The sequence below is a fragment of the Emys orbicularis genome, chromosome 4 (genome assembly GCF_028017835.1).
Source record: "Emys orbicularis isolate rEmyOrb1 chromosome 4, rEmyOrb1.hap1, whole genome shotgun sequence".
NCBI classification, from domain to species: domain Eukaryota; kingdom Metazoa; phylum Chordata; order Testudines; family Emydidae; genus Emys; species Emys orbicularis.
Genome location: NC_088686.1, coordinates 123,536,095 through 123,559,438, shown reverse-complemented (window position 1 = coordinate 123,559,438; position 23,344 = coordinate 123,536,095). Strand labels below are relative to the sequence as shown.

Below are 23,344 nucleotides of genomic sequence, written 5' to 3'. Positions count from 1 at the left end.
TCTGCTGCTCCAAGGAAGAAATAAATGGTTACTCATGGAGCTGTCCCGGCTTCACTCGCCAGAGCCTGAATCACCAGGAAGATGTCATTCAACATTAACCCATTCACCACTGGGGAGTCCAAAAAACACAGCCCATGGGGGTGGTGTGTTTCTACTGGCAGAATGGTGGGAGGCCAGTGAGGGGATGTGACTCGTGTGGGGAACCAGGACAGTGAGAAGCAGCGGGAGCAGGAACTGGCTGGCAAATGAACTTTGGGATGACATGGGGCTGGGTGACGCTTCTAAAAGAGGGATCCAACTTACTGTTTTTGTTGATGCTTTATGCTGCTGCTGTTGTTGTTCTGATCCAGTTTGTGACACTGGAGTTTAATTAAGAGTCTTGACTGGCTGATGGGAGACCTAGCAGTTACCAATCATTTGGGAAACAATCAAGAATCTGTAGGAGATTGCAGGTTGGGAGCTGAGGGCTGCACTTGCTACTTGCCAGAAGTCCTGAGGCTGCGCTTACTCAGCAGTAAATGAAGCAGATGGCAGTGACCCTCATCAGAAGGCCGTGTGGTCTGCGAGGCCCTGTGGCCATGTCAAGAGCATAGGACTGGGAGTTGGGACACTTGGTGTCCAACCCCAACCCTGTTACTCTATGACCTTAGGTCAGTCACCCATCCTCCGTACCTCACTTTCCCATCTGTTAAATGGGGATAATGATACTGGTAATCATAAAAGAAATGAAAACGATTACCCTTCTCATCAGGGTGGAAGTGCAGCCCATACAGCCGATGATATGAAAGCGTATGTGAAAGATCCTTGCATTAAACCTTGAATAAGTGCATCCTCGCATATCTTCTGTCACCCGGGCGTGATCCAGGTGCTTTTGCAAGTATGGAAATGCCCAGCGGGCAGCACAGATCAGGACGGGGCACTGCATACTGGGACCTGTAGTCTTTGTGGGCCACGTTGCAGTGTTAAGGATGAAGATGGTAATGTTGGAGAATTTCCTGGACCACGTTTCACCCGCTGGCTGCTGTTCAGCTATCACTCGGGGAACCCCATCTTCCAGGGATCCCACACATCTTGCCCTGGATTAGTTGTGTCTCTTGTGGGTAGCTTAGGGGAATGAATTGTCTTTTGATCCCAGAAGAGAGGGGCTCCTTTTAGGCCAGGCTGGTAGTTGTGGCATTGAATTGACTAGGCCTGTGGGAAGACACATGTATAAAAGGGAGTGACCCTCTCCTGCATTTACTCCTTCCTACAAAGTCTGTCTGGTCTAATAGTCTGATGGAGCCGTAAGTCTTTCTGTCAGTGGCTGTTCTGCCCTCCCAGTCACTCTTCTCTGACACTCAGACCTTTTGAAGCTCTGTTGTTCGTTCTAAAAATTAAGACCTGGGAGGAGAGGAAGATGGCACGGTTTTTTCTTTGGCGGAAGGATGCCCCGTACTTTTTAATGCCTAGTGTGAAAAATGAGTCCTGGCACCTGTAATTATGTGCAGATTTTCATAAATAAAAAACGATGATGCTCCCCGTGATTTGAAAATTGAGGAGAAGGGGGAAAAAGATTGGATTTTGGTCTCCCAGTTGAAATGCTGAGTGACTGACTGACTTGAGGGTGTTTCCTTTCCCACCTGTGCCAGGCAGGCAGCGCCCTCCAGAGGGGCCCTAGCCCAGATTGCAGGCCAGGGATCTTGGGAGGTGGGAGAAAGGGGGACTTGGTGCAAACACCACATATTTTCGCTGTTCCCGTGGTAACCAGCCCATTAAGGAGATACAGATTAAACCTCCCCAGCTGGTGCGTGTGTTTCTTTTCTGTAGCCCAAGTTTCCCCTCCCAGCCGGGACGTGCCATGGTGGGAGCTGGAGGCTGTTAGCAGCAGCAGCAGGTGGTTCTGATTTCCCCAGGAATCCGGCTGCTTGGGGCGGGTACAGCCTGGCAGCAAGGCCAGGATGGGTCACTTGGAGAACGGAACCTGATGAGGGATCTCATCAGTCTCTCTGAAAGATCCTGTTCAGGAGAGAAACCCCCAAAGAATGTCCAGTGCCCCCCCGCACATCCCCATCCCTGCGTGGTTTCCTAGGTCAGCCTGATCCACCAGCACCGCCCCCTGTCCTGAGGAGCAGAATTCAGAAATCAGATCCCAGACGTTAAGCAGGGCTGGACCTGGGGGGTGAGAGGATGGGAGACCTCCAAGGGCAAGGCAGGGGCAGCAGGATGTGCTCATTCAGCGTGGAGCTCTCTCTTCCCTCTGAATCGGTATGAAGTCAGTGCTCCAATGTGTGGCGCAAGGAGGGGCTGTGTGATTGGACGGGATGCCTCTCTGTCGCCCAGTGGTCATGAAAGATTCTGTGGCACCTTGTATAAGAGCTGGGAGTGCCCCTGGCGGCCTGAGCGAATTCCAAGTCAAATAACTATATTCCCTTTCAATCCGGAAACATTCTGCCAGCCTAAAATCCCCCCTGCAGTTTCCATTGGCTATGGGATTCTCTTACGCTCTTTTCCCTAAGCGGCTGCATAGAGCGGCTGTGCACAGTTAAACAGCTGCTTGTGTTTGAACCCAGAACTAGCTATGGCACAATCCTATCAAGCACATTGGAATCCTTGGATAAATTACACTGTAAACCAGAAGTTTGCAGAAAGGGGTCTTGGGGTCACTGGTGACCCATGAAGCAGAGAGCCTGCTGGTGATCTGCACAGAGGTGGGTTAGTCACACGATCCTGGCTCCTCCTCCCAGTTTCCAGCTACTGAACTGCATTCAAAGACAACTAAAAATACATACAGTACTTCCCTATTGTGACTTTCCCACACTAGCCATTCTTGTAGTTGCCAGGGGGATGTTGTTTGGTTGTAAACATGAGGAGAACTGGCCTGTGTGATCATTAATGAGATGAGAAGTGTCCGTGAAACACTCTGTCTGTTTATGCTGCCCCCCCCCCCCCGCTTCTCCCCCTATAAATGATCAGACCCCGCAGAGATATCAGTGTTTGTCCTTCAGTCTAACACCTGCTGCCTTTTTCCCCTACCTCGGTGCACAGCCCCCCACCCACGTACCGGGTGGATGCGGACAAAGGCTTCAACTTCTCCGTGGGCGACGATGCCTTCGTGTGCCAGAAGAAGAATCACTTCCAGGTCACGGTCTACATCGGCATGATCGGAGATCCCAAGTACGTGAAGACTCCTGAGGGCCTGAAGCCCCTCGACTGCTTCTACCTGAAGCTGCATGGAGTGAAGGCAAGTTCTGGGGGAAGGGGGAGAACCCCGCAAGAGCTGAAGGCCATTTCAGGGTGCATGTGCGAGCGTGTGTGTCAGTGTCCGTAGGCCCACAGGCAGTGTGTGTGGCTGTGGGTGTTACCGTGTGTATGATCTTGTCAGTCTCTGGGTAGGAATGATGAGCATTATATCACTGTGTACTGTTTGTGGGTGAGTGCGCGTGTGGGTCCATGAGTGGAGCCTGTGTAGGGGAGCCAACATGTGTGATACAAGCATATGTGATCCGGCCTGCGTGTGTGGGAATCACAAGTTTTGCGTGACCAGGACGTTACCTAAAGGAAGGATAGGAGCCTTGTGCCATAGCCCCATCTGCTGGGTGAAGTCTAGTCACGAGAGAACAGGCAGTAAAGAGGGTTTCCCTGGGCAATCTCTTAGGGCTCTGTATGTGTGTATGTACATCAGTGCCTGTACATTTGAGTCTGTGTGTGAGGAGCAGGGAAGAGGCCGTCTGGCCCCGTCGGTGCAGGCAACTCCTGCCCTCTCTTACAGCTGGAGAAGAGGAGGGGAGGTACAGGCAATGGTAAGGGGACAAAGTAAATCTGGCCTTTTCTGAGCAAGGGTTATGGTGCCAGTGAGACAAATTCCCAGGGGGTAATTATGGGTGCCCAGACGCCGGGGTGATTGGCACTGTTGATGTACTGTGGGTAAGTGGCCGGATAGATTGTCCTTGGGACAATTGTGGCTTGGGAAAAGGGGCTGAGAGAGGAGAAAGCCATGCTGTTCCACTCTCTGTAATGTTCCTGGATCTTTCCCTTCAGTTAGAGGCCTTGAACCAATCGATCAACATAGAGCAGTCACAGTCTGACCGCAGCAAACGGCCCTTCAACCCTGTCACGTGAGTACTGCCCAGGACGTGGCGGCCTGAATGTGGGGACCCTGTCACAGGAGAGCCACCCAAGGAGTGGGGAGATTGAGGGACCCTGGTATGAGGACCCCTGAGGGTAGGAGGGCAGAGTAGGGCGAGGGGGTACTACGGGGAGCTGGCATGGAGGGCTCAGGCGGGTAGTGTATCTAAAGTGTTCTCTCTCTCTCTGTCTCCTTCACTTCCCAAAACAATGACTCCTCTCCCCTCCACGCCCAGAGCTCAACTAACCTGTGGTGGGTCCCCCTGACTCCCGGAGCCTTATCTGAGGCATTTTGGCAGCACCCTCTGAAGTGAGGGAGAGGTGGGAGTTCCCTAGATGATTGCAGCTGGGGGCTGATCTTCCCACATGAGGGGAAATGGCCGTTTTCTGTGCGACCTCCTTTCCAGCTCTGTGTCCTCAGTGGCTCCTCTGCTTCCCCCTCCAGGGTCAACCTGCCTCCGGAGCAGGTCACGAAGGTCACCGTGGGGCGGCTGCATTTCAGCGAGACCACGGCTAATAACATGAGGAAGAAGGGCAAGCCCAACCCTGACCAGAGGTATGGAGCAGCATGTTCCCTCCGAGCCTGCAACGGGGATTTGGCGGGGCTGCGTACGTGGGACTCAGGGAGGCCAAACTGGGGAGCAGACTGCTGCAGAGCTGCCCCTGCTGGCCGGGAGCACTGCTGCTTCATGCAGGCGGCCGTGACAGGCAGAACGGAAAGGGGGTATGGGGATGGGTGCTGAGGAGCTGTCCTGCCAGGCACTGAATGCGCTGGCTGAAGCGTTTGCAGGGAGAGCCCCAGGGCAAGCATCCATGACCATCTGAAAGCTGGGCCTGGGGCTCCAACAGCGCTGCGGCCCCTGGCACCGTGCTGAGGAGCTGGCTCAGTACCGACATGGAGGGAAGAGCGAACCCTACTCAGTCACTAGCACCAGTCACCGTGGTAACCTGGGTTTCTTTTCCAACCTCCGGTCTAAGTACCGAGCTGAGCCCAGCCCTGCTGAGCTTGTGAGCACCGATAGCACCCCCGCCTGGGCAGGTCCCGCTGCAGGCCTTGGAGGAGACCAGACTTGTAGACATGGCTACAGTAGAGGAGTGCTGCCGTGGGGGCAGCGGATGTTTGGAGACCTGAGTGCTGGCGGGATCAGACAGTGCCCGTGAGAGGTGTGTCCCTGTCTGGGGGAAATGTAGGAATTCCAGCTGTGCCCGCTGTGGCGTGGGGACTTCCCTGTCTGTGTGAGGGGAGGCAGTATCCGCCATGCCCTGCGCCCCCGCAGGGATGCGCTCCTCTCCTGCTGCAGATGACCCTTGTGGGTGTCTGTCATTTGCAGGTACTTCATGCTCGTGGTGGCCCTCCAGGCCCATGCCCAGAACCAGACCTACACGCTGGCTGCCCACATCTCCGAGCGCATCATCGTCAGAGTAAGTTTTTCTCCTGACTCACAGAACACCCCTATCCTCCCTCCGCCTCTCAGGGGCTCCACTGCCCTTTGCTTGACTGTTTGGGGCTCCTTGCCCCCTTCTCCTGGCTTTTCAGTTCCCCCACCAACCCTTTGCCTGGCTCTTCAAGACCCCTGCTGCCCTTTCCCCCCGTTCTCTGCCTGGCTTTCTGGGACCCCGCTCCCAACCCTTCCCGCACTTTATGAAGAAGGCAGCCCACGTGTTCCTGCAGGAGCCCAGCACAGAGAGACACGGACAGAGAAGAAGGCACGTTCTCCAGAAGGGGAGTGCAAGGCTGGGGTTGTGTTGCCCGGGAAGGGGCTATGGGGAGCGAGGGAATGGTGCTGTCTTGGGACCTTCAGTGGGTGTCCTGGCTGAATTTTCCAGATGCCTGAGGGGCAGCAGTGCTGAAGGCTGTAGTCAAGGCCAGGCAGGAAAGAGACCGGATTCCCCTGACAGGTTCTCCCAGCGTTCAGCTAGTTGAGCTCTTGTCTCCCATGGGGAATCTAAGGAACGTAGCTCGGTTCTGGCCCCGCGTGGCTGCTCAGAAGCAGTGAGAGTCAGGCTGTGACGTTGTGATTGGCTGTCTCCGCCTTTTAAGTGCTTTGTCCGTTTCCTCTAGCAAAGGGCCAGTTCGGGGGTAAAACACAAACGGAGGGCGGACGGGGACCCCGGAGTCTGCAGACAAGTAAGTACATGACAAGCTATGCAGCCTCCGGGGGGCTCCACAACAGAGCTGTGGGAAAAGCAGACAGGCTGGACCACACAGACTCAACCCCCTGAGCAGGGCACAGCTGCAGCCGTGGCCTAGCCAGTGCGGAGATAAGATACAGCCCAGTAGCTCCTTGTGAGAGACCCCCCAGCAGCACCTTGCGGGATTCAGTATGATCCTTGCTCCAGGTTGGGAGAGTTGGCACATCCTGGTAGCCCCCTGCTCTCATGCAGTCCCAATCCCAGCAGTGCTGGCCTCTGGGGAGATGAGTCTGTGTGGTCCTCGTTTTGGGCAGGGAGAGCATCAGCACAATTCCAGGGGCTCAGGTAGCGTAAGGCTCAGGAAATGGGAGAGGAAAGGTGCGGACGCAGATGCTGCATTTAGTCTGATTCTATTGGCCGGTGCCTGCTGAGAGAGTCTCGATCAGAGAGCAGAGAACACCCCACTGCAGGGCTGTTTCCTCACAAAGTGCAGGCAGGGCTTTGTTGCCACAGGCATGGGGAGCAAAGTCCTCACCCCTCCTTGGCCCCCACAGAACCCCTGTCTCCTGCTCCTCTGTCTGGTTTCGTTGCATCGCTTCATACTGCGCAGAGCTCTGCATCACGCCCACAACGACCCCGGGGCCGTGTGTGTCCTCTGCTGGCCGTGCTGCCCTGCACTGGGAGGGGAGGGGGAGTCCAGGCGGGTTGCTCCCCTAGCAGCCTCCTGGGGAGCTGGTACTGCTGGCTTTCGAGCTCTGCGGTCACAACCTGATAACAGTTCAAGTACCTACGCCTGAGCTTTTCCATCGGAGGCTGGACAGGGAGCCTCTTAGGGTGTGTCTGCACTGCAATAAACACCCCGCAGCCTGGCCACGACTGGCTGGGGCAGCAGGTTCACGCTATGGGGCTGTAAAATTGCAGTGTAGACATTCGGTCTCAGGCTGAAGCCTGTGCTCTGAGATCCCGCAGTGGGGGAGGGTCTCAGAGCCCGGGCTCCAGCCAGAACCCAAACATCTACACTGCAATTTTACAGCCCCACGAGCCTGAATCATCTGACCTGAGCCCCGAGTCTTGGGGCCGTGGATATTTTATCACAGGCGTATCCTGACATTGCTGGGTCTGCAGACACTTGCCAGTTAAACCCAACATGGCTCCTTGTCCTTCCCAGGCTGCCCTGGGCTCCCAAAGGTTCCATCCCACCTCACATACAAGGTAACCTTAGAATAAGGGCGCAGCCTGGCTGCGCGGTTCAGTCTTGACGCAGGCTCCATTGCTGCTCCTTAAGCCAGTTTACCACGTTTCCCCATCCCCGCTGGTGACCGGAAGCCCGGGCTAGAACGCAGACGCCATGAACCATGGCAGGCAGCCATGATAGCTCTGGGGTCTTCTCATCACATAGGAGTGTAACCCTCTGTGTGGGGGCATCCACGCACCGTCCATCCCAGCTGCACATGGCACCCTGGCCCTCTGGTGCGTGTTTCAGGGGGATGAGTCTGTTGAAGCCCCCAGTGCTCACGCTGTCTCTGCCTAACAGCACTGGCCCCTCTTCTCTTTGGTTTCGTCTCTCTGCTGCTGCTCTGGACGCTCTTCAGTCGCTGCCCTCTTGCCTCTCCACAGGCCTCTAACCCGGGTCAGTTTGAGAGTGACAGCGACGTCCTCTGGCAGCGGGCTCAGCTCCCTGACACAGTTTTTCACCACGGCCGAGTTGGCATCAACACCGACCGCCCCGATGAAGCCCTGGTGGTCCATGGCAACGTGAAGGTCATGGGATCACTGATGCACCCGTCAGATATCCGAGCAAAAGACGACATCCAGGAGGTGAGAGCTGGGGAAGGCTGGCAGGACACAGGAGGCCAATCTGAGTAGGGTGGCGGGGCTGGAGAGGCACCTAAATCAGTTTCTGTACCAAATGACTGGAGGATAGCTAATGTGATGCCAATTTTTTTTTAAGGCCTGGTCTACACTAACCCCCAAATTCGAACTAAGGTACGCAACTTCAGCTACGTGAATAACGTAGCTGAAGTCGACATACCTTAGTTCGAACTTACCGCGGTTCAGACGCGGTCCACATGCGGCAGGCAGGCTCCCCGTCGACTCCGCGGTACTCCTCTCGCCGAGCTGGAGTACCGCAGTCGACGGCGAGCGCTTCCGGGATCGATTTATCGCGTCCAGACCAGACGCGATAAATCGAACCCGGAACTTCGATTGCCAGCCGTCGAACTACCGCAGTAGTGTAGACCTGGCCTAAAAGGGCTCCAGAGGTGATCCTGGCAATTACAGGCCAGTAAGCCTGACCTCAGTACCATGCGAACTGGTTGAAACTATAGTAAATAACAGAGTTGTCAGACATATAGATGATCATAATTTGTTGGGGAAAAGTCAACATGGTGTTTGTAAAGGGAAATCATGCCGCACCAATCTACTAGAATTCTTTAAGGGGGTCAACAAGCATGTGGACAAGGGGGATCCAGTGGATATAGTGTACTTAGATTTTCAAAAAGCCTTTGACAAGGTCCCTCACCAAAGGCTCTTAAGCAAAGTAAGCTGCCACAGGATAAGAGGGAAGGTGCTTTCATGGATTGGTAACTAGTTAAAAGATAGGAAACAAAGGGTAGGAATAAATGGTCAGTTTTCAGACTGGAAAGAGGTAAATAGTGGTGTCCCCCAGGGATCTATACTGGGGCCAGTCCTATTCATCATATTCATAAATGATCTGGAAAAAGGGGTAAACAGTGAGGTGGCAAAATTTGCAGATGACACAATATTACTAAAGGTAGTTAAGACCCAGGCAGACTGCGAAGAGCTACAAAAGGATCTCTCAAAACTGGCTGACTGGGCAACCAAATGGCAGATTAAATTCAATTTTGATAAATGCAAAGTACTGCACATTGGAAAACATAATCCCAACTATAGATATAAAATGATGGGGTCTAAATTGGCTGTTACCACTCAAGAAAGAGATCTTGGAGTCATTGTGGATAGTTCTCTGAAAACATCTACTCAATGTGCAGCGGCAGTCCAAAAAGCGAATAGAATGTTGGGAATCATTAAGAAAGGAATAGATAATAAGACAGAAAATATCATAATCCTCTATATAAATCCATGGTATGCCCACATCTTGAATACTGCGTGCAGATGTGGTCGCTCCACTACAAAAAAGATATATTGGAATTGGAAAAGGTTCAGAAAAGGGCAACAAAAATTTTTAGGGGTATAGAATGGCTGCCATATGAGGAGCTATTAATAAGACTGGGAGTCTTCATCTTGGAAAAGAGACAACTAAGGGGGGATATGATAGAGGTCTATAAAATCATGACGCCTGTGGAGAAAGTAAATAAGGATGTGTTATTTACTCTGTCTCATAACACAAGAACTGGGGTCACCAAATGAAATTAATAGGCAGCAGGTTTAAAACAAACAAAAGTAAGTATTTTTTCACACAACACACGGTCAACCTGTGGAACTCCTTGCCAGAGGATGTTGTGAAGGCCAAGACTATAACAGGGTTCAAAAAAGAACTAGATAAGTTCATGGAGGATAGGTCCATCAATGGCTATTAGCCGGGATGGGCAGGGATGGTGTCCCTAGCTTCTGTTTGGCAGAAGCTGGGAATGGGTGACAGGGGATGGATCACTAGATGATTACCTGTTCTGTTCATTCCCTCTGGGGCACTGGGCATTGGCCACTGTCGGAAGACAGGATACTGGGCTAGATGGACCCTTGGTCTGACCCAGTAGGGCCATTTTTATGTTCTAAAGGTTTGCGTGTTCATATGAGCATGCTCCATCTGCACAGCTGAGCTGGAGAGCCCTTGAGTACAGGGTCTCTCCGGAGAGCGTGTGAGCTGCCTCATATCCCGCAGGCTGGAAATCCCATGAGAACAGAACAGCCTCTCTCCCAGGCACAGCCTGTCTCATGGAATTTCAGCTCTTCTTCTAGCTGGAACCAGAAAGTGCCGAACAACAAACATGAAAACCACCAAAGACGTCAAGCCAAACTTTATCCAGCCTCAGATCAGAGCCAATCAGAGGCCTGTGGGAAGGCCCTGGCGGGTTCTTAATTTAACTGATCTGGATAATCTCTTTCAGCAAGGTCAAATGTTACTAGATGCAGTGAGGTCTTCAAATCTGTGAGAGCTGTCTTTGCCCCTTCCCATGGTGTGTGGGGATGTGATGGGGCTGGCTCCCTTTTCTTGAGTCATTTGACCTGGTCCTTTTTTGATGAATCCTGGATTTTAATCCTGGCTGGTTAGCAGACTGTGTCCAGCAGGTGGGCATTCTCATTCTGGTTCTGGTGTCTATGGGACCTGCCGCTGTGGACACTGATGAGAACTCTTGTGGCCATTGCTCTTTGCTGCCTGGAGCCAGATTCTTGGACTATTAAAGAACAGCGTCCTACTTATAGATCTCATGTGTTTGCCTTGTCCCAGGTGGACACCACAGAACAGCTGAAGAGGATCTCCCGTATGCGGCTGGTGCATTATAACTACAAGCCAGAGTTCACCGCCACTGTGGGCATTGAAAGCACGTCTGAGACAGGTACAGTCCCTGCACCAATCCACAGGCTTCATCCTCACAGTTGTATGCTATGGGGGAGTTCTAGTGCAAACTAATGTTGCTCTTTAGTCATAACTCGCAGCGCCCCCTGCTGCTCCATGCTAGCTGAGCTGATGTCTCTCAATCCTGCCCTGCAGCAGTCCAAAGAAATGATAGAATACATATATGGTATACAAAGAACCTGGGAATCAGACTTTATCCAATTGTCCCTTTCCCAGCTGTTTTTCATTGGCTTTAGACTGAGGTTACATTCTGGCTGTGCGCAGGCCTTTCAGGAAATTAAGTCCCCTACACTCTATGTCTTGGTAGCTCGGGGATGGATATTGGTTTCTTATTAATCGCTGCATAGTGTGTGGGGTTCATGTCAGCAACCAAGTGACTCGTGAGAAGTAGTCAGCTATTGTGGAAGGCATCTCGGGGGCCAGAATCATGGTGAGTGGTGCTGTGGTTTCCGTGCAGGTGTCATTGCTCAGGAAGTGAAGGAGATTCTTCCCGAAGCAGTGAAAGACACTGGGGACATGGTCTTTGCCAATGGGAAAACCATCGAGAACTTCCTGGTGGTGAATAAGGTTAGTGGTACCCTCCACAGACCAGATGGGGGAAGAGTAGGAACTGGTGATTATAAGGGTGGGGGGAGGATGGTGAATTTTGGTGTGTTTTCTTTTTCCCCTTCACGTAAAGGTAGAGGTGAAACAGAGTCAAAATCTGACACCTGGGAAATGGTCTCTTGCCAACACTTTTAAACCAAGTCTTTCCTGCTTGAGTTTCAGCCAGATGTGTTCTGTGAGCTAGCATTGGCGTAACTCCGCAACCTGGACTCTGGACTCATGTCCTTCCTGGTTGGTGAGGGCCGCTGGGGAAGACCTGAGCCCAGCATTAGTGGGCATTGACAGCAGTTCTTGAGGGAGGGCAGGTTCCTGGCTTCCCTTAAGCAGGCTGTTCTGAGGCCTGTGCCCCGTCCCCAAAAAAATCACTTGCCAAATTAGGACTCTGTATCTAATCTTCCCATTCTGATTCAGATGACAAAGGAGGTTGTGGCAAGACAGCTTGGAGTACCTGGCTCCCTCAGATCTCCTTGGCTCTGGGCAGTCTGGATCCAGACCCAGGTGTGGCCTGAGGCCACACTAGCTCCCTTGGAGATGATGTCCACCGTCAGGGGATAAAAATCAGGTGTCCGTGTTGATCTCACTAGATTTACCAGCTGCCTTTCGCATTGCTGACCATGGGGTTTGGTTGACTTGCCTGTAGACCGTAGTGGGAATGAACAGGGCCGACCTGGGTGACTCCGTTCCTTCCTGGCTCCAGGTCAATTCCCCTCTGCAGTTAGATGGCCAGAGGGGAATTGACCTTCTGCATCTGACTCTTGTAGGACCTTGTTACTGCCCCTGTGGTTTTGTACACTACCGACTGGATTCCTGCAGTGCACCATACAGGGAAGCAAGAGCTGGGGCTGAGCATGGTGGGGGCCTGCCTGTTTATGTGGGGTATCTCGCAAGGAGCATGTTACGCTGGGGCTGGACGATCTGCACTGGCTGCCTGCTGGTCGCTGGGGAGAGTTTAACATGTTGGTTTTGAGCTGGGACCTGCCTATTACTATGAATTACCTGCGGGGTCCAGAGGCCCCAAGCAAGGACCAGGCCCCCATTGTTCTAGGCACATAGATCAAACAGTTGCGCACAGGGCTCAGGCTGGGATTGTGACAAGACCCAGTGGGGGGAAGAAACGGGAAAGGGTTTGGGGATAATTAGGTGACGCCTGAGAGTGCACCTCCCCCTGCCCCCATGGGACAGCGCTGCAGTTGTGAGCAGTGGGGCCTGGGACTGGAGTGCCCTGATGTACTGGAGGGACCGTGGCTGGCAGGGTGCTCGCTCTCTGGAGTGTCAGGATTGGGGGTGTAGGTGAATGTCTCTGTCATTGAGAAGGACTGTACACTGACAGTTGCCAAGGCCTGCTGGTGCCTGAGAGACCCTCCTTTATCCAGTTTTGAAGTAAGCTCATTAAGCAATGTGTATAAATATCAGTGTCCCGATGGCTAGTCTGCAGTTGGATGGGTTTCCTCTCATGCCTTCCCCCCACCGGGGTGCTGAGCGACACACTGTGACCTTTCCACTGGGGAAGGGGAGGTCTGGAGTGGCTCAAGAGAACAACAGATTTGAAGGAGGCCAGGCAGGTCTGGGTGAGTCTGTCCCTCTGCTCCTGGAGAGGGCTCATGCAGAACAATGTGGCCCCTGGCAGGAGCGGATCTTCATGGAGAACGTTGGGGCGGTGAAGGAGCTCTGCAAACTGACCGACAACCTGGAGACCCGCATTGACGAGCTGGAGCGATGGAGTCACAAGCTGGCTAAGCTCAAGCGGCTGGACAGCATGAAGTCAACGGTCAGCTCTGGGGCGTTCAGGTACAGGCGCCCTCCCTCCCTCTCCAAACATGGGGCAGGGGAGCAGAAAGGAGCGTCCCACCTCAGGCCTGCACACCAGTCAGCCTGCACTGGATACCTGCCTAGGCACTGGGGTGGGGGTGCAGGGAGATTTCCCCTTGGGCGCCGGCAGCCTGGTGTTGGAGGTGGGTGTAGGGAAATTCCCCCTTGGATCCAGGTAGCCTGGCACTGCGGGAAGGGGGGCAATGCAGGGAGATCCCCCCTCGGGCACTGGCTGCCTGGTACTGGCATGGGGGGGTATACAGGGAGATTCCCCCTCGGGCACTGGCATGGGGGGTATACAGGGAGATTCCCCCTCGGGCACTGGAATGGGGGGTGTACAGGGAGATTCCCTCTCGGGCACTGGCTGCCTGGCACTGGCGTGGGGGGCAATACAGGGAGATTCCCCCATCGGGCACCGGCTGCCGGGCAGTGGGGAATGTGGGGAAATCCGGACTTGGTGCGGTGCTGGGATAATGGGGACTGGAGATGATCCATGAGCTGCTGTTGGGGAAACAAACTGAACCTCGGGCTGTGTACGAGACTGCAGCATGGAAACGGCAGCCCGGTCCGACCGTCCATCCCAGGGTGAGCCGCGTCCTGAGGGTTAACGCTTTCCGACCCGTGAGGAGCAGGTGAAGCCCGTTTTTCAGGCCCTGCCTGCCGGATGGCTCGGTGAGGGGGCAGAGTTCACCCTGCGTTTCCTTTCACCCCTTTGGGCCTTCGCCAACAACCGGGCTGTCGGACAGGGCCCTTTAGCCCACCGTGGTGCTCAAAGCTTTCCTCCTGCAGTTACTGAGTCAAGTTCCCAACCTGCACCCCATCCCACCCAGTGGGCTCCCCTGGGGGCCTGGCCAGGCACATCTCACTTCAACTCCTCTTCTCTGCTTGCAGCCAAACAGGAAGTCAGTTCAGCCGTGCAGGAAGTGTGCCCCACAAAAAGAGGCCCCACAAAATGGCCAGCAAGGTACGGGGGCCTTTTGTGAAGGGATGTGGGGTGTGAGGTGGGGGGCTGTGTGTCTGGACAGTGTGGGTGTTCTGGGGCAGTGGTGCAGAGCCTGGGGGCTGTGTTCTGCAGTGGGGGACATGTGAGCGGGGCCTATGTCAGGCCAGAGCTGGCTGTGTCCTCCTCCTGCTCCTAGTGCCCTGCGGCCATCCTGCCTCTCGCAGCGGGGCTAGCCAACGCCTTGTGGATGAGCCATCCTGCTGCTGCTTCAGGGACCACCAAAGGGCATTGTGGGATGCAGGAGGAATGGCCTCCTGCACTGCAGTCCTCCCATCCTGGGGAAGGCTGGGGCCCGGGGGAGAGGCCCCAGGGCAGAGTGGAATAGAAATGCAGTGAGCCCTGCACCGTCCGGGCAGCTGATTCCCCTGCGTTTCTCCTGCAGTCCCCATCTGTTATCACGGAACAAGCCTGCATCAGCCAGCGCTTCTTGCAAGGCACCATCATCGCCCTGGTCGTCGTCATGGCGTTCAGGTGAGAGACTGCACAGCTCCGCGGCTGCTCTCTGCCCTCAGCACTGGGAGGTGCTTTCCCCGCCCCATGGCACAGCCAGGGTGGGGACTAATCTGGGGAGATTCCCCCAGCCCCACGGCACAGCAGGGGTCTAGCCTGGGGAGATTCCCCCCGCCCCACGGCACAGCAGGGGTCTAGCCTGGGGAGATTCTCCCCCGCCCCACGGCACAGCTGGGCTCTAGGGGGGGAGGGATAGCTCAGTGGTTTGAGCATTGGCCTGCTAAACCCAGGGTTGTGAGTTCAATCCTTGAGGGGGCCACTTAGGGATCTGGGGCAAAAATCAGTACTTGGTCCTGCTAGTGAAGGCAGGGGGCTGGACTCGATGACCTTTCGAGGTCCTTTCCAGTTCTATGAGATAGGTATATCTCTGTTTATATATCCCTGCCCCTCCCCTCCCCCCCCCCCCCACGTGGCTCCGCAGGGATGGCTCTGTTCTATTTTAAAGGTACCATGTTTTCCTGAATGAATTTGTGACAAAATGCCCCAAATGCAAGAGCAAGTGATAGAAAACCAAGTGCCTCTGCTAACAACACCACTCAGCGACTCCTGTGGCTAAGCCCTGCCCACGGCTGGCCCCTTGGCACGTGGCATTCCCTTGCCATCAGCCACCTGCCTCTGCAGGACATTCCACTGGTACATGGCGTTGTCCTGCAACACATCACCCACCTCTGCATGGCACTCCTCCAGCATCCCGAAGCTCTATGCTAGTGCCCCTCTGCAAGCCACAACACTGTAAAACGACAGGAATCTTCGTACTTCACAAGTTCCTTGTAGCTTTTATTTGAGGGTCTCGGAGCACTTTGCAAACAGTGATGAATGACAGTGCCGGGCAAGGCGGATCAGTATTGTTCTGCAGATGGGGCCCTCAGGCACAGAGAGGGAAGTGATTGGCCACGGTCACACAGGGAGTCTGCAGCAGAGCTGGGAATGGAACACAGGTCTCCTGACTCCCTTAATCACAAGACCATCTTTCCTCTTGAAAATCAGCCCAGGAACAAGGCAGATACCTAACCCTTGTCTTGCCTAACTGCTCCGGGGAGAGAGAGAGAGAGAGAGAGACACACACACACACTCTCACTCACTCACTCACTCACTCAAATGAGGACCGTGCTCCACGTCTGTGGCACTTGCTGCAGTTCTCTCACTGAGGACAAGGACTGCGCAAGCATCTGTTAGGCAGCTTCACCAGCACAACCGTCTCGCCGTGCACTGCCCCCAGAGCAGGGGCTCAGATGTGCTAAGCTGCCTTTTGTTGGAGGGAGAGATCCCCGCCCCGGCCTCTCCATACCCAGCCCCTTCCAGCCCTCGGATCTCTCACCTCCACTGTGACGCCCTCTTGCTCGCTGACTCCAGCTGGTTCCACTAAAAGCATCTTCCTCGCCAGCCACACTGGGCGTGCCCCCCTCCTGGCGCTGCTCCGTCCCACCTCAGGGTTATGGTTCCTGGGACAAACTGGTTCCTGGAGTAAGTGGGCACAGCTCTTACTGATATCCATGGAAGTCACACCTGCTTACTCGGGGCTAAATTTGGCCCCTGGCTTCACCTGGGCTACATATTCTGCGCCACCAGCACCTCCCACCAATGGAGGGGGCCTCTGTTTCCTTCTCCAGCTCATGTTTCCATGGCGTCCCTCTGTGCTGGCCCCTGTATCTGGAATGCCCTTCCTATCCCAGATCCCTTTCCTTTCCTCTGTCTGCCGTCAGCCTCAGTGCCCCTGCCTGAGCAGTGCTGGCCTATTGCCTGTTCAGACAGGGGGATAGCTCATGGCAACCCCCCCCCCCAGCCAACTAAAGAGCTGATGATAAAAAGAGCCCTGGATGAGGACCCTGTAAGCATTATCTGGGCTCAGGAGGGAGTGGTAGCTGGCCTGCAGCTGCCCACCTAACCTTGATGAGTTTGGACCATTGAGACAGACAGCCACTGTGGTACTGCAGAGGGAGAATCTCCTTCCTACTGCCATAGTGCAGATACTTATCCCCGGGCGTGTAATCTTCTCTCTCCTTCCCAGTGTGGTGTCCATGTCCACCCTCTACGTGCTCAGCTTGCGCAACGAAGAGGACCTTGCAGATATTGATGGGTACGTGTCCCCTTCATGCATGCATCCTCCAGAACGTGTCGTGGCTTCCTTTGTTCCCTGGGGGCCTGCAATACTTGACAGACTGGAGGGAATATAGAGATGAGCAGAAAAGACAGGCACAGGGCTGGAGGGATAGGTTTGTGCAGCGAGATTAAAGGAATGATGTGGCTTTGCCCAGACAAGTCAATGGTGGGGAAGTGGGGTTATGGTGCCAGTCTTTTAAATCTTAACTGGGAACAGAGGGTGAAACTGACCAAGATATATCTATAGAGATATCAGGTAGGTGAGAGAGACAAGCTTTCGAGCCACACAGAGCTCTTCTTCAGGGTTGGGAAAGGTACTCCCAACATCACAGCTAAATGCAGGGTGGAACAGATTGTCCAGCGTAAGTAGTACGTATTGTAAGCGACTATTCAAGGTAGAGCGGTCCGTTAACACGTCTGCAGTCATAGGACAAAAAGAGGGGGTTAGTGAGTTACAGGTTGTTGTAATAAGCCACAAATCCAGTGTCTCTCTTCAGTCACTGATTTTTAGTGTCTAGCAGAGTAATGAATTTAAGTTCCCAGGCTCGTCTTTTGAAAGTGTTGTGCAGGTTTCCTTTGAGGATGAGGACTGAGAGATCGGATATGGAGTGATCGCTTTGTGAAAAGTGCTCACCCACAGCTTATAGGGTGTTTTGTGTCTTTTATCATTTTCCTGTGTGAGTTCAATCAAGAGTGTTGTGACTGTCTGGTTTTACCCACGTAGTTGTTACTGGAGCGTTTAGTGCACCGAATAAGGTACACTGCATGTTGTGATAGGCATGTGTAGAACCCATGGATCTTGACAGGTGTGTTGTGGGGGTGCTGGTCATTATAGCAGTGGAAATATGCCTGCAGGTTTTGCATCTGTTGTTCTGGCAGGGTCTGGTGCCGCTATGCATTGGTGTGTCCTGGTCTGTGGGGAGCTTGCTTCTGATGATGAGCTTGGAGAGGTTGGGGTTTTTTTGAAGGCCAGACGAGGGGGTTCATGAAAGCTTTTTTTCAGGATGGGGTCCCCATTGAGCATGGCTTGTAGTTGTTTGATGATACCCCATAGGGTTCCAGTGTGGCATAGTAGGTTACAGCTTAGGGTTGTGTGGTCAGAGGGGGGTTTATTTCTGTACTGCAGCAAGTTCTGTCAGGTATTTGAGAGGGTAACAAGCCTTGTGGATAGGGGGAAGCAGTAGATGTGGTATATCTTGACTTCAGTAAGGCTTTTAATACTGTCTCGCATGACCTTCTCATAAACAAACTAGGGAAATACAACCTAGAGGGAGCTGCTATAAGGTGTGTGCATAACTGGCTGGAAAATCCTTTCCAGAGAGTAGTTATCAGTGGTTCACAGTCAAGCTGGAAGGAAATATCAAGTGGGTCCCATGGGGATCAGTTCCAGGTCTGGTTCTGTTAAATATTTTAATCAGTGATTTAGATAATGGCATAGAGAGTACACTTATAAAGTTTGCAGACGATACCAAGCTGGGAGGGGTTGCAAGTGCTTTGGAGAATAGAATTAAAATTCAAAATGATCGGGATAAATTGGAGAAATGGTCTGAAGTAAATAGGATGAAATTCAACAAGGACAAATGCAAAGAACTCCACTTGGGAAGGAACGATCAGTTGCACACATACAAAATGGGAAATGACTAACTAGGGAGGAGTACTGCGGAAAAGGATCTGAGGGTGATAGTGTTATACCAATAGAATAAAAACCAGCAGGAACTTATTAAGAGGGATAAGGCAAAGATGCCACATTTATTGTAAATATAATGATAAAGCAAAAGATAAAAGTAAACAACGTTGTTTGACTACTTATTCCTATCACTACTTATTCCTTATATACACACACACACACACACACACACACACATATATATATATATAGAGAGAGAGAGAGAGATTCATTCACACAATCATTCATTCAAGTTCTGTATAGGTGTTGTAGTTACCAGCCTAGAAGTTGCTCATGCCAAGTTACTGGCCAGGTATCTTGGTCATGAGGATGGAGCCGAGTCTGTGTCAGATGCACCTGTTGCTCCTGGAGGTTGGCAGCAGAACCAGAGACTCAAAGTCATCAGTCTTTAGAGTCCATTCTTATAGGAATTAATTCCTATGTTAGTCTATGGGAGCTGTTTCATCCTGCTGTTGCTGACTCAATCAGCAGATGGCACATTCTTGGTGGCTCCACACTGTCCAAAGTTTGTGTTTCTCATCCTTCCAGGTGATGGGGTGGATCCCAGTTTACCCTCAGGGGGTTGTCTGGTGGTCCTACTCGACACATTCTTCGGCCGATGGATACTCCCTTTCTAGGCTGGCACCTCCCTAACCATCCATGTATATCAAGCATTCATCAGCATACATTCCATACCTAAACATATTTTAATTTACTGTCTCCACCACTTTCAGGGTGTGTGCTAATTCATTTGAGACTCCCGGCCCTTTAATCACAGAGGGTGGGGGTCTGTCCTAGGAGCCCTTGAATGAAGTGAAAATCACTTAAGGGCTTATAGTGTTTGTTTACATTGTATCAATTACTTCAAGAACAAAGTCAATTAACTTGTTTGTAAGTTTTACATAGTAATAAAGTATCTTTCACAGGATAGATATAATCAATGGTTTCTACAGACAGTAGCTTACAAGTTTAAACAGAAGACCCAAGAGATTTTTGTACTTGGTGAAACTGTTGGATTTTAAAGTGTGGGGGACAAATTATGAGGGGGTCACTGTCACTTGGGGGAATCACTGTTAGTACCTTCTTTAATATCCCTACATAATCCCCCTTTTGACACTACGATATTTATATAATCGTTAGTGTCAGTTTCTTTTTAACCTGTTTAAAAGAAGGTACTGTGAGGCAACATGTGTTTGTGATTCCAATTTAGCGCACATTCTTTTTATCTGAAAACACATGCCACACATACCAATTATACAAATACAATTTAATATCAAGACTACTATCAAGGGGTGTAGCATTACTGATAGGATGCCAGTGGTAGTCGGGGACCATCCAGAGAATATATCATACCAGTGGTAGGTTGTAATTTGTTTCTCTGCAGTGGCAATTTGTAACATGTCCCCATTGGCATGTATAATATGAATAGTCCGATTTCCTACTTGTTCATTTGTCTGTTCTAAAAATTTGGTCACTTCTTTGCTTTTAATTAGACTATCAGTAAGATCTTGCCATCTAATTCCAAGGTCAATTGAGAAGTCGGCCAGCTCAGCTGTTAGTGTTAGCTGGGACCTTTTTGGCCGTGGTAAATAGTAAGTTTGATTTCTAGTAAAAACAGTACTGACATTGCATTTACATTCATCTACTGGGGGGTTGCTAACACTCCCATCCTCCCAAAATACTTCGTCCCACGAGTGGATACATACACATTGTCCATTGTACGATACTTTGGTGTCATTATCCAATTCATCCCACATACATGATCCCAATGAAACATGAAACATCTCTGCTACAAGGCTCTGGGGCAACAGGTAAGGTGAGGCATACCCACTTTTGAGGAGTCCATTCGGTACAACCTCTAGTGTCCAATAGTTTTCCTCCCTCCCCAGCCCACTGGCTCGAGGTCTGAGGCAGCCAGAATGATCCCATGTGTAATATGGGGAGTGGGCTAACCTTTCATACCTTTGCCTCCAGAGACTATTGATGTGCTATTTTTACAATTATTTCCCCAATTAACAAGTCTGATTTCACAGTGCTGGAAACATACTGCATCCAGTCATATTGGTAGGTATCAAACAGATCATTTCCTTTGTTTTAACAAATGCATTAAAACCTTAATATTACCCAAAATTACCCAAAACATTTCGTGTTCCAAAGTAGATAGGGCGAGTATCTGCATTTCAGTGCATCCCATAGCTATAGCCGTTTGGTTTCCAATTTCTAGATTTTTCTTATGAAGTAACCAGGTGGTAGTATTCAGCCATTGCCACAGATTCCATTTGGCTTTTAGGTTACCCAGGCCAATTTGGACTAAGTCTACATTTGCGTGTACTTGTTTTTATATCAGGCTGTCCTGCAGTTGAGCCAGGGAGCTTAATTTATTCTTAATAGTTTCCAAGTCTACTGAGTTTGCAAGTCCCGCTCCTGCTCCAAATCCACGTAGCATAGTATCCATAATATCTCTTTTAGTTCTGGGATGTGGTGTATCTGGGGGGGACAGTCTGTGTGTCCTCATCCAGGCTTGCAGTATAGGGAGGGAAAAAGGCTTGCACTTTGGTCCTACTTTCGAGACATTTAATCTTGTCCAGTCCATGTCAATTTTCACTTCTACCAGCAGGGGGCTTACTAAAACTTTTACCGGAGCAGTCTGGATTTTAAATAAAGCTGGTTTTGCCATTTTTAACGGGGTGTTTCTTATAAACACATGTTCTTTTTCCCATGTCCAATCACACCCATCAGGAAATAGTATCGTATGTGCGTGGTTTGGGCAGTAGACTATGATTACTGTTATAAGGGTTCCTGATGTCACGAACCCATCCCATACATAGGGGAGCGAGGGGTAGTCTGAAAGCATCGTAGTATCACCTGCATACCCTTCTGTTCGCACCCCCACCATCCAATGTTTTTCCCGTCCTACGGGGACTGAGATGTTTGCTTGTAGTCCCAGTTCCCCTTCCCCAACATATACATGAGTTTCCCCTAAAGGTGTTATTGTCAGATTAGTTTTCAAATCGACCCATCTTAGGCGTATATCTGGTGGGTGTTTTGGGGTCCATGGTATGTTGTCTCTGTGTGAGTTGTTGTGTATTAGTAATGCGGTGAGGATTGTTTTACCTTGTCCCAGGTATACTGGAGCATGGATAGCTTTGTTAGGGTTTGGCGTGGGTGTGCCCGGGTGAGTGTGTTCTTTGGAGATAGGTAGCGTCTTTATCATCGGGATTAGGGCGAATGTTGTGATCCAGACCAAGAACTGCTGCTGCTTTGTGTTCCATTTCGCTGGAGTCATCATTTTGTCTGGTTTCCCACCGCCCTTAAAAATAAATAAATACATAAATAAAACGGAGATAGGATTAGAACCGGCGGTCTCAACAACCGTGTTTCGTGTCTGATAGTTCTGCAGGGATAAAAATACACCGTGTCCACGGGTCCTGGTTCGCGAATGCTATCGGGGTGTTGTATCTGGAAATATAGTTGCAACAGAATAAAATTAGTTTATGCAAACAACTTCATTTGTGAAACATGAACCCACTTTAATTTACCATTTTTGTCTATGCGGTAAATGAGAGGGCTGAGGCGATCAACTATGGAGTAGGGACCGGTCCATTTTGACTCCAGTGTGTGATCCCTTTTGCCCAACTTCAAATACATTACCTGATCCCCTGGTTCCCACAGTAGGGAATCTCCATTCTTATTCTGATCCATTTTTGTATTCATGCGCTCAATGGCTTGGCTTATCCTATGCTGCAGGGTGGCTTTGTCTTCCTGCAACTGTTTTAACCACTGCCAGTGCTCATGAGTTGCAAGCAGATTGTTCGTCTCTCTGTCTGCCGCTTGTTCTGGGTTGATGACCAACCTCATTGCCTGTCCGAAGAGGATCTGGTATGGCTGGATCTTAGTTCTCAGCCTGTTACTGCTGCGAATGGCTGCTAATATTAGCGGCAGTTTCTCCGGCCAGTTTTTACCAGTGTTGTCTACAACTTTCCTAAGGGTTTCTTTAATAGTGCGGTTCATCCTCTCTACTTGTCCTGAAGACTGCGGTCTGTATGGGACATGGAGTTTGTGTGAAACCCCTAATGCTTTAAGCAGTAGAGTAAATATGTCTCCCACAAAGGATCCTCCGTTGTCTGAGTCGATAATCTTGGGAGTCCCATATCTGCAAACCACTTCAGAGAATAGTTTCTTAGCGGCTGTGTGGGCGCTATTGTTCCTAATAGGGAAAGCTTCTACCCAACCTGAAAAGGAATCTATGATTACAAGTAGATATCGAAATCCTTCTTTACTCCTTGGCAATTTATCAATGAAGTCAATTTGGATTCTATGCCAGGGTCCCAGCCTTCTTTGATGTAGCATCTGAGGCTGGTGTGGAGGACGAGCTTTATCTTTGGCACACTGTATACAATTCCTGACCCATGTATCCACATCATCTCTCATCCCCTTCCATTCTGCCACTTGCTTTAACCTTCCCAGCGTCCCTTCCACTCCTTCATTCATGAACTGATGAGCTATGTTCACCAGTTCCTGTCTTTCAATTCTTCCTGGGACGCGGACTTCTTCTAATACCTTCTTTTCCTGCCTTCGGGTCACCGCTGCTATCCCTTCATAATCTCTGGCTATGGCATCAGCACGGTTATTCCATACTGTTTCAGCTGCGGAGCCTTTTCCATGTGCCTTGACATGTTTGATTTTAAGCCGGTTGGGATGAGAGGTAACCCAGGCATAAATCCATCTCCATTCATCTATATATGCTATCTCTTTCCCGTCTGCGGCTTTCCAATTGTTCCTCTGCCAATCAAACATCCAATATTGCACCCCATTTACACAGTAATTGCTGTCAGCATAGATGTATACAGTCTTG

The 23,344-nt window shown here is 51.3% G+C and overlaps 1 protein-coding gene across 1 annotated transcript in view; it reads left to right on the top strand.

Annotated features, from left to right (window-relative positions):
- MYRF (myelin regulatory factor) overlaps positions 1-23,344 on the top strand; it is a 120,825-nt gene that overhangs the window by 70,622 nt on the left and 26,859 nt on the right. Inside the window, exons 8-19 of the mRNA XM_065403361.1 lie at positions 3,025-3,220; positions 4,018-4,094; positions 4,550-4,660; positions 5,436-5,526; positions 6,167-6,232; positions 7,855-8,055; positions 10,667-10,775; positions 11,253-11,362; positions 13,029-13,189; positions 14,102-14,174; positions 14,596-14,684; positions 16,732-16,800. Of these exons, the coding sequence (XP_065259433.1) occupies positions 3,025-3,220; positions 4,018-4,094; positions 4,550-4,660; positions 5,436-5,526; positions 6,167-6,232; positions 7,855-8,055; positions 10,667-10,775; positions 11,253-11,362; positions 13,029-13,189; positions 14,102-14,174; positions 14,596-14,684; positions 16,732-16,800 (1,353 nt within the window). The remainder of the gene's footprint in view (positions 1-3,024; positions 3,221-4,017; positions 4,095-4,549; positions 4,661-5,435; positions 5,527-6,166; positions 6,233-7,854; positions 8,056-10,666; positions 10,776-11,252; positions 11,363-13,028; positions 13,190-14,101; positions 14,175-14,595; positions 14,685-16,731; positions 16,801-23,344) is intronic.